Raw genomic sequence first — 18,637 nt, 5'->3', positions numbered from 1 at the left:
GTGGTAAGATAGAGTATCTCTTAGGAGGGTGATGAGAAGATCTTAGAGGAGTTGGAAAAGACCTCTTTGCCCATAACAGGGATTGTGATTGACCTTTATTGTGGCTGTGTAGAGGAAGTACAGGAATTCAAGAGGATGGAGTTTGCATTCAGTGTGAACAAGGGTGTGGAGATTGGCAGCAGTAAAGGTGGCCAACAGGGATGTGGTTGGCAATTGGCAAGAATCAGTGTATAGTATGTTGCCATTTGGCATCTGCCATTACTCACAGGATAGTAGAGTGCTCTGTGTACTCCACAAACTCTTTATCCAGTTGTGGACTCATTTCAATGTATTTGTTATGAAATTTGAACCCCTCATTGAGCTGGGTCCCAGCTATTTTCAGGCTTGCTTACACTAGGGAAATTTGACAAAAATTCCTCAGTCACTAACACTAGCGTCAGCTACACCAGCAACTTTGAGAGCCTTAATGTAGACAGGACATAGGCTGCAGCCAATGTTTTAAGTATCAAAAGTAAATTACATCTTTGTTTTGAGCAGTGTTAGTGGACACAGTGCTTAAAATGCTGGCAAATGCCAAAAAAAACTATCTATACTAGCAGCCGGATTCTCCTACCCACTGTGTCTACTTTGAGTTGCTCAAGTGTACAAAATGGACTGATATTGGCCATAAACGGCCATCAGAGAACTCCTCTTGTGCAAGTGAGATCTCTGCCTCCTGTGTCAGCTTTGTCCTTCTGTCCCATCCCCACACAAAAAACCTCCCTTCCCCTAGCATAGCTGAAAGGAGGGAATGTGTTAGGGAGCAAAGAGACAGAGCTGAGCTCCACTTTGCATGATCCTCCACTACTATAAGGTCAACTAGGCTATTTACATCAGTGGCATGATATAAAAAGATGTCTAAAAGGTCTGAAACTGACTATCTTTGTCTAAGCTTCAAGAAAGGCAACCAGTAAACAAACAGCATAGATGTTTAAAATGATTAGAGTTTTAATAATCAAAGTGTCATTTATAACAGAGGTAAGGAACTTTGTTTTGTTTTAAATGATTTTTAAAGCCATCAATGTTCCTTTTGGACCCCATCCTATTTCCACTGAAGGCAAAACTCTCACTGACATCCGATGAAGTAGCTGTAGCTCACAAAAGCTTATGCTCAAATAAATTGGTTAGTCTCTAAGGTGCCACAAGTACTCCTTTTCTTTTTGTGAATACAGACTAACACGGCTGTTACTCTGAAACCTGACTTCACTGGATCACTGACTTCACCTGCAGGATAAGGCCTTTAATGATACCATAGCTGAGAAATCAATACAGGTTGAATCCCTCTAATCCTGCACTCCCTGGTCCGCTAACATCCATGGTCCGGCATAGGCGACAACTCCGTGGGTGCTCCAGGGCTGGCGCCAAGCTCCCCCCTCAGTCCCCTCCCCCAGCGCCGCTTGCATACCGGTGGCCTCGCGCTTACCAACTCCTCCTCCTCCCTCCCAATGCTTCCAGAATGCTGCGAACAGCTGATTTGTGGCATCCAAACTCCGGGAGGGAGGGGGAGGACCTGGGGACAGCAGCTGGGACCCTGGGCGAGGAGCTAGCAGCTGAGACCTGGGGCCGGCATCAGAGTCCCCGGGTGGGGGGGGCCACACTGGGTGCAAAGCTGGGGGTGATGCATCACCCCCTGCACCACCCCTATTTCCCGCATCTATGGAGACCCGCTGGCACTCTGCATTGATCTCCCGTGGTTCAGAAAATTCACTGATTCAGCACTGGTCAGGTCCCAGGATGCTGGACTAGAGAGGTTCAACCTGTATAATGCTACTGATTAATTATTTTTAGGATCTTGATATCTAAGAGCTCTTTAAAATTATGCCAATAAAATTGTCATTAATTTGTTTCTTCTGTTTGTATTAAATTAATCTGCATTTTACACTATATAATGTGAAAAAAATAGTTATTGCAACTGGTCGTAACATGCTATATTGTCACATGCAGTATCACCTGACAAAACGAGTTACCGGTTAAATTAATAGCCAGGGGAAAAAAATAAGGATGAAAAGTAAAGGGTGTCTCCAAAATTCCTTACAGTTGTGTCAAGAAGCAGTTACGCAGATCAAAAAATATGGTTGCTGCTGACAACATACTATAATTTGCACATATCATTTAAGAAGCCTGCTAAGTTTCCTTCACATTGTTTCCAAAACGGCTTAAAGGAGTTCACAAATCCCTTCCCAATACAGGCCGCTCTTCCAAACCAGAGTGGAGGCCAGGGCCAGATTAACCTTTTGTGGGCCCATTCATGGAGGCAATGGAGCGTGGTGGGGGGAGTGAAGGGCCAGCCAGGGGCAATGGAGCATGGCAGGGGCAGCCCCCTCCGCCCAGCCCAGTGCGAGGGCACTAGTCACAAACCAGCAGTTGCCAGACGCACAGTGGCCAACTAGCCCTGTGCTGCCAGCATGCCCTTTCCCCTCGGGGGGCAGGCCTATGTTGTCTTGGGGCGCAGTACAAGCGGAGCAGTCCAGGTCCCCTTCTGAGCATGGGCCCGGCTCCATGGCACCATTGTAAACCTGGCACTGGTGGAGGCCTCCCCAGAGCACACCAAAGGGCAGAGGACATCTAATACTGTAACAGATTTATTCCTTCATCAGGTAATGACTTGACATAGATTTTATAGAATATAATACCAACAGGGACACACACACTGGCTATTACTGTGTGTTCACTGGTGAATAGCTATAATTATTCTTCAGCCTTTGCCTTTCTTCCTCCCCATCTGAAAGTGTTTCTCTCTTCCCTTTTCAGTCTTTGAAGGGGAAAGCAGCTGTATGGATCCAGCACCCAGCGATCACGTTTCTGATACGGTCGGTTGTTTTCTCTCTGTACACAGTCACAAGCCCATGGGGCCACATTAGCCTTGGCGTTTGGGGGGAGCAGGTGGGCTGAGAAATCTGTTCATGTTGAGGGGATGAAGGGGCGCTCATCCCCAACTCCCCACCATTATTAAAGAAACATTTTAATTCTCCTCCAGCCAGTGGCTCCTGCCCCCGTGCGAGTAACAGCCTGGCCCCTCCCCAGGGTCCCGCCTCCTCCTCCGCTCGCACAGCAACAGACTGAGCGGCCTCTGCAATGTCAGCTCCGCAGAAGCTGAGAACCTGCAGAAACAAGGCAGGGCGGCCGTGGTGCGGGGGCAGCTCCCCCCAAAGCGCTCTCTCCCCCTGTGCCAGGAGAAGGTAAACGGAGGGAAGGGCGAAGGGCGCCTTGGGCTGCGATCGGAGATTCCCCTGCCCCCCTCACCCGCCTTCTCGCTGTATTACTCCGTCAGCCCAAACTAGCCCCGTCGGCTGCGGCACACGCAGCGCCCCGTGCCTGGCTGTAGCGGATTCCACAACAAAGAGCCGGGGCCAGGAGCTGTCCGGCTGCCGCTGCTGAGAGGGAAACGGGGAGGCAGAGGGGGATACTCAGGAGCCGAACAGATCCCACCGTTCGCAGGGAAAAACCTGCAGCCGACAGAATCGAGAGCGACATTAACTCACCAGCTGGAGGAGGAGGGAAATCTGGTACCTGAGCAGGTCCAAGGCTAGCGAGGGAAGGAAAGGGAAGGGGGGGGGGGGGAGGGGCAGCGAAGGGTAAATCCCGCGGGCAGAGCTCGTGGCGTGGCTTGGCTCGATATTAACTGCAGGTTAGTCGGGAAGCAGCCGGCCATCTGCAGGAGAAGCACCTCTCGGGGCGGGGGGGGGCGGGCGGTGCGTGGAGAGGGTTCCCCCCTTTCGAGGGGGGTTATGGCCATAGCAGTGGAGCTCTGGTGACTCCGGCAGCGGCTACAGTGCTGCAATGCTGCCAGCAGCAGCCCCGGTGAAAGGAGGCGTCTGAGCAGAAGCAGCATCGCCTCTCCCCATCGTCTTTCTGTCTCTCCCGCCCTCCCTGCTCCGGGCTCAGACGTCTCCGTCGCCTTCACTCACGCCGAGGAGCGTCCTGCTCTCTGCAGAGGGGGCACGCCGGGGCTCGCCAAGCAGCGGCTCCAACAGAAACCGCCAAACACAACATGGCCACTCTGCTCCGGAAAATCGGGCTCATCCGACTGCACAACAGGGACACGGAGGATCCCAAGCACCATCACCACCACCACCGCAGCAGCCAGCAGGGCTCCTCGCTCCGAGCCAAGGGCAGCCAGAAGAACAGCAGCAACAAGCAGCAGGGCAGCGCCGGCTGCAGCAGCAGCAGCAGCCCCCGCAAGGAGGGCAGCCCAGCGGGCAACAAGGCCAAGAAAGTGCTGGAGCCCTCCAAGCAGCCGCCGCAGCAGCCCGGCTCGGGGGGCCACAAGGAGAAGCCCCCGCACCACAGCGCCAAGGAGCCCGGCTCGGGTAAGGAGCCCAGGCCCCAGCTGCTGCCGGGGGGGAGCAGCAGCGGCCGGGCCGGCTCTGCCCCGCTGGTGCCGCCCCCGTCGGGCTCTGCCCCAGTGGCGCCCTCGGGCAGGCAGCAGCACTGCACGCAGGTGCGGAGCCGGCGGCTGATGAAGGAGCTGCAGGACATCGCCCGGCTGAGCGACCGCTTCATCTCTGTGGAGCTGGTGGACGAGAGCCTGTTCGACTGGAACGTGAAGCTGCACCAGGTGGACAAGGACTCGGTGCTGTGGCAGGACATGAAGGAGACCAACACCGAGTTCATCCTGCTCAACCTCACCTTCCCCGACAACTTCCCCTTCTCGCCGCCCTTCATGAGGGTGCTCAGCCCCCGCCTGGAGAACGGCTACGTGCTGGACGGCGGGGCCATCTGCATGGAGCTGCTCACCCCTCGCGGCTGGTCCAGCGCCTACACCGTGGAGGCTGTCATGAGGCAGTTCGCAGCCAGCCTGGTGAAGGGTCAGGTAAGGGGCTGGGGACCCGGGGTTCAGTGCGGTGTCAGCTGTTTCCTTACTTGCAGGGGTTTAAGCCGCAATTCCCGCACAGCCTACTCTCTGGCCCTGACCTCCTGGGCCAATGGCTCCCTGTATGACCTTGGCCAGGTCAAGATACCAAGGTGATGGGTCACCTGTTCTCCCTGTTCCTAAGTGAAATGGGGATAATAACACTTCCCTGCTGCACAGGGGCGATAGGGTCAGTCATGTGGGTCAGGTGCTTGGAGAGCCTCTGGTTTCAGTTATATGCAACGGTAACAACGGGGGAAAGGGTGTGGAGAGGTCTGAAAGGAATGGTTTTATCTCCCCTTTTATATACTTTGTCCTGTAGCTGACATTATAATTTGCTAGCTGGGTAGTGAAAGATGCTGGAAGAGCCATCCCCAGCAGACAATCCCTTTGTGTTGAGCAAATTATCCTCCAGATTTCAGGTGTCATTTGTTCTATCTTGAACTAAAGCCTCCCTCCACTAGTCAGCCTAGACTTGCTGGCCTCCTATTTTACACAGGTATCACTGTATTAAGATACACTGCCTTGAACTGCTGCTTCCAGACTTTTTGTCTGGCTTCTTCCTGGCCTCCCAAGCACTGCACAGATAAATTACTGGATGGGATAGTGGGCAATTATTGGGTCTCCCTCAGCACCTGGTTTTTGATAGCTCTAAACATAGGTTTGCCTCTTTGACATTAGTTACACTCAAGCTACAATTCTTGCCCAGTGCTGAGCTATCAACACTGCTGTGCAGCTTTAAATTTGTTGTCTAAAAAACGAATCAAATAATTGTTCACTATACATTGGGTTCATAATGGCTAGCCCTGGAAAAGATCTTTTGGATCCTCCAGCCAGAACAGAATATGTAGGTTCTCAACAGATACTCCATTTGCTCTTAGCCAAGAAGAAATATTACTGTTGTGTTCCTTTTTCTCTCTCTCCCTTAGAACACCATTGGAAGTGAGATTTTGATGAATAAATATTTTTTGTGAGATCTGTAGCCAGTCCTTCTTTATGTTCATTACAATGGGCAAGTTGCCTGTGTCTATGTAAGGTGGTTTTCTGACCATTTGGTGTGTCCTTGAAATGTTGTCTTTCCTCTTAGCCCACACACACAGGTCCATGTCCTCTAGCAATAGTAGACAATGGAAAATGGTGTTTTTTCCTTCGGACAAAGGGAAATAAATTCACTGGATATCTTTTGGGTGGGTCTTTTGTTTAATAAATAATTACTTTCTTGTTACAGATTTACTCACATTCATTAATGGGACTGCTTGTGTGAGTAACTGCTCATCAGTAGCTTCACAGACTGGCCCATAAAGGAGGTGTTTATTTAGATTACTTTACTTGAACCTTGCCTGACCCTTTTGGGAAAGACATTTCCACAGTCCTCACCTCCTCCTTCAGTTTGGCTCTAGGTCTGCTACTCATTTATTCAATTAGTTCATACTGTATGCCTTGTTTCACTTGAAGATGTCAATTTCCATAGGTCACCTTGGAATTCAAAGAAACATCTACCCATAAAAAAGAGGCTTACTTAATTTATAATAGATCCATGGTATATTAAATCTCAGTAGGATCTGTTTTGTTATGTCCCATTATTTGTTTTTCACTCTTTTTACAGTGATCGTGTTTCTCATTGTATTTGAATAAGGATTGAGAAGTATTATGTAAAAATCTATCAAACCAGTTCTCAAACTATTGTAATATTTTTCCGTGGTTTGTTTCTACCCCTAAACTGAAAAGGGTCAAAGGAAGGTTTGATGGTATAATTTTGTTTTAAATATTCTGTTTATTCATAACATGGCTCAATATGAAACATTTTAAATAAAATACTTAGATTACTAATCAATTAAACATTAGTCTTGAACACATTGTAAAATTTCACAATCTTCTTTTAATCACCAAAAGGATTTCTGAAATAAAATTCTGTTTTCTGATTGCAAAGGAAGGATGGTTTCTTCAAAGCAAAGTTTTTCTTTTTTGTTGAAATAAACCTGTTCAAGCCAAAATTTATTATAGGTTTGCCAGCAGTTTGATCTTAGGTATTTAATACGAAAAAGTCATGTATGTAAATTGGTGTGTATTTGTGAGATAAAGTAAAAATGGTCTATTAAAATTATTGCCAATAATTTAATAGGCAAGTAGCCATAAAAGGGAAATTTGAAAGCCATGTACTGTGCAATGCAAGTTAAAATATATATTAACAGTAATATAATATATACTTGTCAATTATAGCCTGATAATCTGTGATAGATTACTATCCTGTAATAGCAACCATGCACTGTGTAATGAGAGCCATATTTTTTGTAATCAGACTCATGTTATATAATCTTGATTCCATTGCATAAGTGCAACAGCTGAAAGTACAGACACTTTAGAATCCAAATTCCATTTTTATATTTTAAACATGATCTTCTCTTGACTATTAGTTTAATATCATAAAGTCATAAGAATATAAAATGTTGAAAATATATAACCACTGATCCTGCAAAAATATACATGGTTAATTCTTATCATGCTGCAAGTAGTCACATTGACTTCAGTGAAACTACCTGCACAAATAAGGATGATTCATGTCAGATTAATTAACTAATGCCTGTACAATGGTGTAGCATATAAAACATTATGAAAATGCTAAATATCATTATTATTTAAATAAGGGTTTGAAAGAGTAAGCCCCTTCTGTAGACTAGAAATGACAGTGCAAGAGTAAATGATAATTACTAGCTTACAGTTCCATTGAAGGATTATGAAGCTATCATAAAATATGCCAGAATAATGCAGCATCAGAATTCCTCATTTGAATTCCAGCTTGGTAGTCACCATTAGCCTGTGCATTAACCCTTATATTGGGTGTTATCTTCAAGGGAATGTGATGCATGGAGCTCTTGTAGGGTCTGGCCCAATATGAGCTCAATTCTGCTCCCATGGAATTGAGTGGGAGTCTTTGACTTTAATGGAAGGTGGATCTGGCTCAGAGAACAGTTACGGGATCAGGATCAAAAGTAGCACTTCCATTGTTAAAAGAAGACTTAAGATAATAATATATGTTAAATATTCTAACTATTAAGAATGTAGAGTATTTCACATGAAAGGATTCTAAATATATATGCCCCAGTCCTGTAAGCAATTAGGCAAGTATGTATCTTTAATAAGACACCTTATGTGAGCAAAATTACTCAAGTGTCTGAATGCAGGATTGAGTTTTTAATATGCTTTTCACCATTTGAGATGTTTGCCTACTTTTTTCACTTTTACCAGTTTGAACAATATAACTAGGCTGGTTAGTTTCATTTTTTGTTTCTAGTCAAGCCCACTTTTTGATATTTATGCACAATAATGCTGTTCTGTGTTAGTTTCCAACACTGTAGAGGGAATGCTTACGTTTTGTGCTGAGAATAAAAATGCTTTTCAGTATATTTCTCGTGTTAGGGTTTTGTCAAAAACAAAAACTAAGCAAGTGAACTCTAACCATTAAGCCAGACCTATCATGCTTGTTTATAACTTGCTCTAAAAATTTGCCATGGTTTAGAGTTTGCCGTACAACATCTCACTGGGAAACATACATTTGTTTATTTTTATTATCTTTGTGTAAGTTGTTCAAGCTATTTATATATTTTAGAAGTGTCAAAAACAAAAAGGTTGTGTGTGTATAGGCCCTGATCCTGCACCATGGAAGCCAGTGAGAATTTTACTGTTAACTTTATTGGGCACAGGATCAAGCCCTTGCTTTCGAAGACTCTAGTCCTGCCTAAATGTAAGCACCTGAGTAGTCCCTTTGAAGGACTGGTGCCTTCAGCTCTAACACTGCTTTGGGATTTTGTTTTGTTTTTTGTTTTTATTTTGGAAAAAAATAAAAGATTTTGCTGGCCACAAAACTAACTAACTAAATGAAATAAAACAAGACAAGTAATTATTTTACTTGACTAGTTAGGAAAAAGAAATAGACAAGCTTTCTATAGGAAGTATCATCCATATCTCAAAGAACACACACGTAAAAACAACTTACTTAGTCAACAAGATTACTACCTTTACCAAATAAAAAAGGTCATGATACTGATATTAAAAAAGCTATCTTTGAAAGCCTTTTTAGTTTGCATATTTAACACATGCTCTAAGTTCCATTAGATTACTGCACATGTACTATAGAGTATTTAGATTATATAATGTTGACTTTTTAGTATGCAAACTAATATTGACACAAGAGAAGAGTTATTAAAATGAATCATGTCATTGAGCTAAAATTGATCAGAATATTTCATACATTTGCAAGTTGGTCTTTCCTTTATATATTAAAAAAGCATAAAAAGACAGGGATGTTTATACAAAACATTTGTTGCAAATTAATATTAATAGCCTGATTAAAACTGTAAATTCCACAATGAAAGAAAATCAGATTTATGGACTTCCAGCTTTTTACATTGAGTTATAATAGCATATTTGATATGTAAAAGTAATAGGACCCAGTCTTTTTCCCATTGATGTCAATGGCAAAACTTCCATTAACCTCAGAAGGAGCGGAATTGAGCCCTTCTTTAAGCACAGTGGTGTGAGTTACTGGCATGAGACCAGTTCCATTGGGAGTTGAGGGTGCTTAGCACCTTGCAGGAGGTTCTCAATACCTCAAAGAACTGTGCCCATATTTTCTGCCTTAACTCTGGATCTCTCTTTTAAAAAGATTATTGGGCCAAGAACTGTACTTTAAGAAGGGTTATTATTATTATTTATTTATTATTACTGTTGTGTAATTGATTCCTGCTGTACTCATTGCTGACAGTTTGGTGAGCAAAGCCTAAGGACTTGCCTACAGTTAAAACGTTGCAGTGGAACCACTGCAGTGCTGTTGACAGAAGGGGTTTTCCCGTTCGTATAGGTAAGCCACCTGTCTGATAGGCAGTATCTACATCGACAGGAGAATTCTCCCATCAACCTAGTGTTGTCTACACTGGGAGGTTAGGTCAGTTTAACTGCATCGCGCGGGCTGTGGATCAACCTGATTTCCTAGTGTAGACCAGGCATAACTGCCTGCACCAGATTTTGAATCCTGGCCCACTGAAATAAATGACAAAAATCCCATTGACTTTAGTGGGGTTGGGATTTCACTCAAAGAGTTAAGATAACTTTAGAAGAATACATTTGAATATCATCATCTGACACTGCATCAGGTCCTGGAGTGAATATCGTTTGTTGTCTTGGAGCACTCTTGACCTAGCAGAACCTTTTACATCTATATGGCTAGCCTTAGGGAACTGCACATGTAACTTGTAGCAGATGAAGTGAAGTCCTTTTATTTTTCTTAAGTCTTTAGAAATTTGTAAATCATTCTAGAATAGTAAGTACTGTCCTGACAATAAGAAAAGGAGTACTTGTGGAGTACTTCAAGTGAGCTGTAGCTCATGAAAGCTCATGCTCAAATAAATTGGTTAGTCTCTAAGGTGCCACAAGTACTCCTTTTCTTTTTGCGAATACAGACTAACACGGCTGTTACTCTGAAACCTGTCCTGACAATATTAAATGCTATTATTCACTGAATAAAGGAAATGGGAGTAGTGCCAGTCATATAACTGTAATAAAAAAGCAGAGTGTCTGCTGTAGCTCACATTTATTTAATAATATGATGCATGATTGAGATCAGTGCATATCCCTTCAAACACTGATGCTATCTTGTTACTTGCAAACAAGCATTCTTCAAAATTTATCCCAAAGCAGTTACTATTGCTGTAAAAGTAATTGAACCATTTTATTTGCAGTTTTGCAAACTGTGTAAACACTGTATCATAGAATCATAGAAACATAGAATATCAGGGTTGGAAGGGACCTCAGGAGGTCATCTAGTCCAACCCCCTGCTCAAAGCAGGACCAATCCCCAACTAAATCAACCCAGCCAGGGCTTTGTCAAGCCTGACCTTAAAAATATCTAAGGAAGGAGATTCCACCACCTCCCTAGGTAACGCATTCCAGTGTTTCACCACCCTCCTGGTGAAAAAGTTTTTCCTAATATTCAACCTAAGCCTCCCCCACTGCAACTTGAGACCATTACTCCTTGTTCTGTCATCAGCTACCTCAGAACAGTCGAGATCCATCCTCTTTGGAACCCCCTTTCAGGTAGTTGAAAGCAGCTATCAAATCCCCCCTCACTCTTGTCTTCCACAGACTAAACAATCCCAGTTCCCTCAGCCTCTCCTCATAAGTCATGTGTTCCAGTCTCCTAATCATTTTTGTTGCCCTCCGCTGGACTCTTTCCAATTTTTCCACATCCTTCTTGTAGTGTGGGGCCCAAACTGGACACAATACTCCAGATGAGGCCTCACCAATGTCGAATAGAGGGGAACGATCACGTCCCTCGATCTGCTGGCAATGCCCCTACATATACATCCCAAAATGCCATTGGCCTTCTGTAAATGATAATCAGATAAAATAATGAACATCCCTAAGGCTCAGCAAGAAATTTTTAAGTTCTTAGCACCTTGGTCCTTAGCACGTTCAACTAAACCAGAACACCTCCAGAAAAAAAGCATAACTTGTTTTCTTTAGTGAACTAATACAGTTTCAAGAGAATTTTCTCCTATTTGCTACATGTTAAAAAAAAGTTCTGTTTCAAAAGTCAAATGAAGCCATGCTGCTTCACAATATAATGCTTGAATCTGTTTTAGTAAAATGATGAAAGAAGTAGGGATGTCAATGTGAAAATACGAAATCACAAACCACCATTTTATTTAAAAATTGCTGAAGTAGCAGGAAAGCATTACTTAATTGTTTCAGGACCCTGGATTGGATTAGTAATACTGGTGGGTTGTCCTGCCTTTAGTCACTTGTTTCATGTGTTCTCTATCTAGGTGAGGGGACAAAATAGTTTAAGATAATTACCAGCTAAATGATAACTCTGCAGCTTTTGGCATTTGTAAAGCTTCCCTATTGTAATGTATATATGTTTGTTTTTGTATCAAGTAGGACAAGTATGAGAATGCAGACCGGACCTAATTTTCCTATTTTTCCTAAAAATAGGAAAAAACTAGCTGGGAGTGTTCTCACATGTTTAAGTATCTAGTGCTTGATTTAAGCTGATCAATCCAGGTTGTTGTTTTTTTTAATATATAACATTTTGTAATTCAGGTTATAATGTAAAGTGTACATGCAGGCATCTTCAAAAATAATTTGTTTCAACTGTCTATGGATTGTATACTTGAGTGTATACTATATAAATATACTGTATACTACATAAATTAATTTGTTACTAATCTATTTTTCCATTTTTAAAAGTGCACCCATCACAGTTGACTCTGCATATATGAAACTTAAAAACACAACAACATTAGTTAATATCATTTTATTAAAATGAGATTCAGTCACAAAATCCAGCTGTTAAACATAATCTAAATATCTCCCAACTTTACCCTCTGAAGCAAAAGCCTGAGTAAACAGATGGACTTTTTGATAGACTGCACCTCTTTCAGATATGAACAGTGGAAATGAATTCTAAATCCATGAGCCTTCACTAACCTCCAGACATTCAATCTAAGGGTTGTTAGCATGGACCCATCAGCTAATTTCCACTGCTGCAGTTATCCCTAGGAAGCTCGGTAGTCAGAGGCTTGGTCTACACTACAGAATTACGTCAACGTAAGGCAGTTTACATTGAGCTAACTCTGTAAGTGTCTACAGTACAATGTTGCTCCCACCAGTGTAAGTCGCCCACTACACAGGTCGATGTAGTTAGGATGACGCAGTATCTCTGTAGACACTGCGTTACTTACATTGCTTGCTGGCTATCAGCCCTGCGTGGGGCTCACAGCTTGGGCTGTTGGTATCCCATGATGGTGAGGATGCGCACCACTTCACAGGAGGCATAGTGTAGACATGAACTGCCACAGTAATTACTATGGAGGATGTATGTCGACCTAATTTAGGTGGACTTAATTTTGTAGTGTAGACAAGGCCTACGATAGCCAGAACCCAAACCACACAGAGCTTTATATGTTATATTTAGTATGTGATTGCTTTCTATTAATTGGTTATGCCTCCTGGGCTTACCACAGATGAATGACTTCAGGCATGGGTGGTGAGGACAAGTGTTGCTTTAGAATCATGACTGAGAGCCACATTTAGTAGTATGCAAGACGATAAGAAATGACAAAGGTAATAATCATTGAGTAGCAGGCATATCACTTGAAAGTATGTGAACTTTAAGCAGAAAAAATAAGGAATATTACTGAGGACTTGTCTTCACTACTAGAGTAAGTCGACCTAAGTTACGCTACTCCAGCTATGTGAATAACATAGCTGGAATTGATGTCGCTTAGGTCAACTTACTGCAGTGTCTTTACTGCGCTGCGTCGATGGCAGACACTCTCCAGTCTTACTCTTCTCAGCCCTGGTCTACACTACGAGTTTAGGTCGAATTTAGCAGCGTTAGATCTATTTAACCCTGCACATGTCCACACAACAAAGCCATTTTTGTCAACTTAATGGGCTCTTAAAATCGATTTCTATACTCCTCCCCGACGAGGGGATTAGCGCTGAAATCAACATCGCCGGGTCGAATTTGAGTTAGTGTGGATGCAATTCGACGGTACTGGTCTCCGGGAGCTATCCCACAGTGCTCCATTGTGACCGCTTTGGACAGTGCTCTCAACTCGGATACACTGGCCAGGTAGACAGGAAAAGTCCTGCAAACTTTTGAATTTCATTTCCTGTTTGGCCAGCATGGCAAGCTGATCAGCACAGGTGACTGTGCAGATCTCATCAGCAGAGGTGACCATGGAGTCTCAGAACCACAAAAGAGCTCCAGCATGGACCGAGCGGGAGGTACTGGATCTGATCACTGTATGGGGAGACGAATCCGTGCTATCAGAACTCTGTTCCAAAAGACGAAATGCCAAAATATTTGAAAAAATCTCCAAGAGCATGAAGGACAGAGGCTATCACAGGGACCTGCAGCAGTGCCGTGTGAAACTTAAGGAGCCCAGGCAAGCCTACCAAAAAAACACAGAGGCAAACGCCCGCTCGGGGTCAGAGCCCCAGACATGCCGCTTCTATGATGAGCTGCATGCAATTCGAGGGGGTGCCCCTACAACTACCCCACACCTGTACATGGACTCCTTCAAGGGAGTCTCATGCAACAGGGATGAGGATTTTGGGGACAAGGAAGATGATGAGGAGGGGGAGGTTGAAGATAGCGCACACCAGGCAAGCAGAGAAACCGTTCTCCCCGACAGCCAGGAACTGTTTATCACCCTGGAGACAGTACCCTCCCAACCCGGGCTCCCGGACCTTGAAGGCACCTCTGGTGAGTGTACCTTTGTAAGTATAATACATGGCTTAATCGCAAGCGTGTTTAGTGATTAATTTGCCCTGAAGACTTAGGATGCATTCGCGGCCAGTACAACTACTGGAAAAGTCTGTTAACGTGTCTGGGGATGGAGCGGAAATTCTCCAGAGACATCTCCATGAAGCTGTCCTGGAGGTACTCCCAAAGCCTTTGCAAAAGGTTTCTGGGGAGGGCAGCCTTATTGCGTCCTCCATGGTAGGACACTTTACCACGGCAGGCCAGTAACACGTAATCTGGAATCATTGCATAAGAAAGCATGGCAGAGTGTGGTCTTGGTGTTTGCTGGCATTCAAGCAACATCTGTTCTTTATCTCTCTGTGTTATCCTCAGGAGAGTAATATCATTCATGGTCACCTGGTTGAAATAGGGGAATTTTATTAAGGGGACATCAGAGGTGGCCGTTCCTGCTGGGCTGTTTGCCTGTGGCTGAAAAGAAATCATCCCTGCTGTTAGCCACGCGGTGGGGGGAGGGGTGAAGCGAACATTCCAGAGAATTGGGTGTGGGGGGGTGTTAGTTGGGTTTGTGCTGCACATTAACCCGAAAACATCAGCGCCACCTTTTAAATGGCCAATGTGTCTTTTTCAATTTTACTTTCCCATTTTTTCCTCCCGCAGCTGCAAATGTTTCAATGCTGCCACTAGCATCTCCATCCCAGAGGCTAGCGCAGATAAGAAGGTGAAAAAAAAAGCACTCGCGATTAAATGTTCTCTGAGCTCATGTAGTCCACCCAAACTGAAAGAGCCCAGCAGAATGCATGGAGGCAGACAATGGCAGAGTCCAGGAAAGCACAAAATGAACACGAGGACAGTAGGGACGCACGAGAGGACAGGTGGCGGCAGCATGATGAGAGGAGGCAGGATGCAATGCTGAGGCTACTGGAGGATCAAACACATATCTTCCGGCGTATGGTTGAGGTGCAGGAAAGGCACAGACTGCCACTGCCACCGCTGTGTAACCAACTGCCCTCCTCCCCAAGTTCCATAGCCTCCTCAACCAGGCACCCAAGAACGCGGTGTGGGGGCCTCCAGGCACCCAACCACCCCACCGAGAGGACTGCCCAAGCAAAAGAAGGCTGGCATTCAATAAGTTTTGACGTGCAGTGTGGCCTTGTCCTTCCCTCCTCCCCCACCCCTCCCAGGCTGCCTTGGCAGTTATCCCCCTATTTGTGTGACGAATTAATAAAGAATGCACGAATTTGAAACAACAATGACTTTATTGCCTCTGCAAGCAGTGATTGAAGGGGGGAGAGGAGGGAGGTTGGCTTACAGGGAAGTAGAGTGAACCAAGAGGGTGGGTTTTCATCAAGGAGAAACAAATAGAACTGTCACACCGTAGCCTGGTCAGCCATGAAACTGGTTTTCAAAGCTTCTCTGATGCGCAGTGCGCCCTGCTGTGCTCTTCTAACCGCCCTGGTGTCTGGCTGCATGTAATCAGCAGCCAGGCAATTTGCCTCAACTTCCCACCCCGCCGTAAATGTCTCCCCCTTACTCTCACAGATATTGTGGAGCACACAGCAAGCAGTAATAACGATGAGAATATTGCTTTCGCTGAGGTCTAACTGAGTCAGTAAACTGTGCTTGTAAGCTTTTAAACATCCAAATGCACATTCTACCACCATTCTGCACTTGCTCAGCCTATAGTTGAACAGCTCCTTACTACTGTCCAGGGTGCCTGTGTATGGCTTCATGAGCCATGGCATTAGGGGGTAGGCTGGGTCCCCAAGGATAACTATAGGCATTTCAACATCCCCAACAGTTATTTTCTGGTCTGGGAAGTAAGTCCCTTGCTGCAGCTGTTCATACAGACCAGAGTTCCTGAAGATGTGAGCATTATGTATCTTTCCCGGCCATCCCACGTTGATGTTGGTGAAATGTCCCTTGTGCTCCACCAGTGCTTGCAGCACCATTGAAAAGTACCTCTGGCGGTTTACATACTGGCTGCCTTGGTGGTCCGGTCCCAAGATAGGGATATGCGTTCCGTCTATAGCCCCACCACAGTTAGGGAATCCCATTGCAGCAAAGCCATCCACTATGACCTCACATTTCCCAGAGTCACTACCCTTGATAGCAGCAGCTCAGTGATTGTGTTGGCTACTTGGAATACAGCAGCCCCCACAGTAGATTTGCCCACTCCAAATTGATTCCCGACTGACCGGTAGCTGTTGGGCGTTGCAAGCTTCCAGAGGACTATCGCCACTCACTTGTGAGTGTGAGGGCTCTGGAAGGGCTGTGAGGGCTGCTCTCATCTTGGTATTCTTGCGCTTCAGGGCAGGGGAAAGCAAGTCACAAAGTTCCATGAAAGTGCCCTTACTCATGTGAAAGTTTCGCAGCCACTGGGAATCATCCTAGACCTGCAACACTATGTGGTCCCACCAGTCTGTGCTTGTTTCCCAGGCCCAGAATCAGTGTTCCATTGCATGAGCCTGCCCCATTGCACCAGGGCCAAATTGCCGGGGTCCGTGCTTTGAGAGAAGTCTGTGATCATGTCCTCATCACTCTCATGACTGCGCTGCCATCGCCTCCTCGCCTGCTTTTGCAGGTTCTGGTTCTGCATATACCGCATGATAATGTGCAAGGTGTTTACAATGCTTGCAACTGTCGCAGTGATCTGAGCGGGCTCCATGCTTGCCTGTGTATGGCGTCTGCAGGAGAGCAGAGGTGCAGGGGAAGCAGTGGTTGGATGACCAGTTTTGCAGACGTACTGCACCGTCTGCTGCCAGGACACAACAGCTGAGTGGGCTGCACGCTTGCCGTGGTATGGTGAGACAAGAGCAGCCGAGCAGAGTTGCAGTGGAATTGGCCCCACGAGACCACCAGAAGAGCAGGAGAACAGAGTGCCAGCGGAAGCGGTGGATGACGACGGTCATATAGAGGACCTGCGAGGTGGATTCATAGCATCAGGAGAGCAGGAGATCAGAGTGGCAGCAGAAGCAATGGATGACGACGAAGGTTAGCAGTCCTACTGCACCGTCTGCTGAAAGCAGTGTGGCGTCCACACGGAAAAAAGGCGCGAAACAATTGTCTGCCATTGCTTTCAGGGAGGGAGGGGTAACTGACAACATGTACCCAAAACCACCCATGACAATGTTTTTGTCCCATCCAGGCATTGGGAGCTTAACCCAGAATTCCAATGGGCGGCAGACACTGCGGGAACTGTGTGATAGTTGGGGGAGGGATAGCTCAGTGGTTTGAGCATTGGCCTGCTAAACCCAGGGTTGTGAGTTCAATCCTTGAGGGGACCATTTAGGGATCTGGGGCAGAAATTGGGGATTGGTCCTGCCATTTGAGCAGGGGGTTGGACTAGATTACCTCCTGAGGTCCCTTCCAACCCTGATAGTCTATGATTCTATAGCTACCCACAATGCAATGCTCCGAAAGGCAATGCTAGCCTTGGTACTGTGGACGCACTCCACCGACTTAATGCGCTTGGTGCATTAGTGTGGGGACACACACAATTGACTGTGTAAAATTGCTTTCTAAAAAATCGACTTCTATAAATTCAACCTAATTTCATAGTATAGACATACCCTCAGAGAGCTAGAGTACTGGGGTCAAGCGGAGAGCACTCTGCCATCGATTTTGCAAGTCTTCGTTAGTCCCCTGCTGCATTGATTGCAGCAGCGTTGATCTCCCTGTAGTGAAGGCAAGCCCTTCGATACATGAAGAAAATCAGGTATGTTAGCAATCTGAGAGCTATTTTAGACTATAATTTATGAAGCTTGGATTTTAAACTTCATCTTTTATTTGCACCATTGAGATGCTGGAAAGTGACGTATGAGCAGAAAAAACAACATTGTTCATGTGCATTGTGCTGCTGTCCTAAGTATAGAGGGTATTGTTATGCAAATTTATTCTGTGGAGTGGGAGTGAAGACACAGGGATTCCAACTCACTGAGATAGGAAGATGTCTTAGTTCTTTTAAACAGCAGGGAGAAAATAATGTTCACTTTATCCCTTCAAAGTATGCACAGGGAAACTATTCTAAAGATTTTTAAAATATTCTATAGTAGTACCATATTGTTAAAAATAATGATCGAATTAGTGAAATCATTAAAATTGAGAAAAATTACTGTTTTTAAAACATACTTTCCTGGCACATAGAACTAATTCTCCCTTGCAGTACTTGGCTGATACCCTGAATAGATGAGTTCTTAAGAAACACCTGCTTTGATCACAACTGATTAGATGCAATTTTGTATGAAGAGCCTGAATCACCCAGGTGGTTCCCATTTACTTTAGTGGGGCTGCTCACTTGAGTGAGTTGTGTAGGATTTGCCTTTTTTGTCAAATATTGTAAAGAACCACATTTCTGAAATAAGAGTCAAATCTTGAAGGCCTTACTCAGGGCCTAATTGTCCTCTCTTACCAGAAAATATGTGGGAGGAGCCACAAGGTGCTACTCTGTGGGGCAGGGGTAGTTGGGTCCACAGGAC

General features: G+C 45.0%; 1 protein-coding gene across 1 annotated transcript in view; it reads left to right on the top strand.

Moving 5' to 3' along the window:
- Nucleotides 1-978: 978 nt before the first annotated feature.
- The window catches only part of UBE2QL1 (ubiquitin conjugating enzyme E2 Q family like 1), a 36,355-nt gene continuing 18,696 nt past the window's right edge, over nt 979-18,637 (top strand). The window contains exon 1 of the mRNA XM_007067339.4: nt 979-4,852. Coding sequence (XP_007067401.2) covers nt 4,031-4,852 — 822 coding nt within the window. The 5' untranslated portion in view covers nt 979-4,030. The remainder of the gene's footprint in view (nt 4,853-18,637) is intronic.

The sequence above is a fragment of the Chelonia mydas genome, chromosome 2 (genome assembly GCF_015237465.2).
Source record: "Chelonia mydas isolate rCheMyd1 chromosome 2, rCheMyd1.pri.v2, whole genome shotgun sequence".
Taxonomy (NCBI): domain Eukaryota; kingdom Metazoa; phylum Chordata; order Testudines; family Cheloniidae; genus Chelonia; species Chelonia mydas.
Note: the sequence above shows the minus strand (reverse complement) of the source record. Positions and strands in the feature narration are given on the sequence as shown.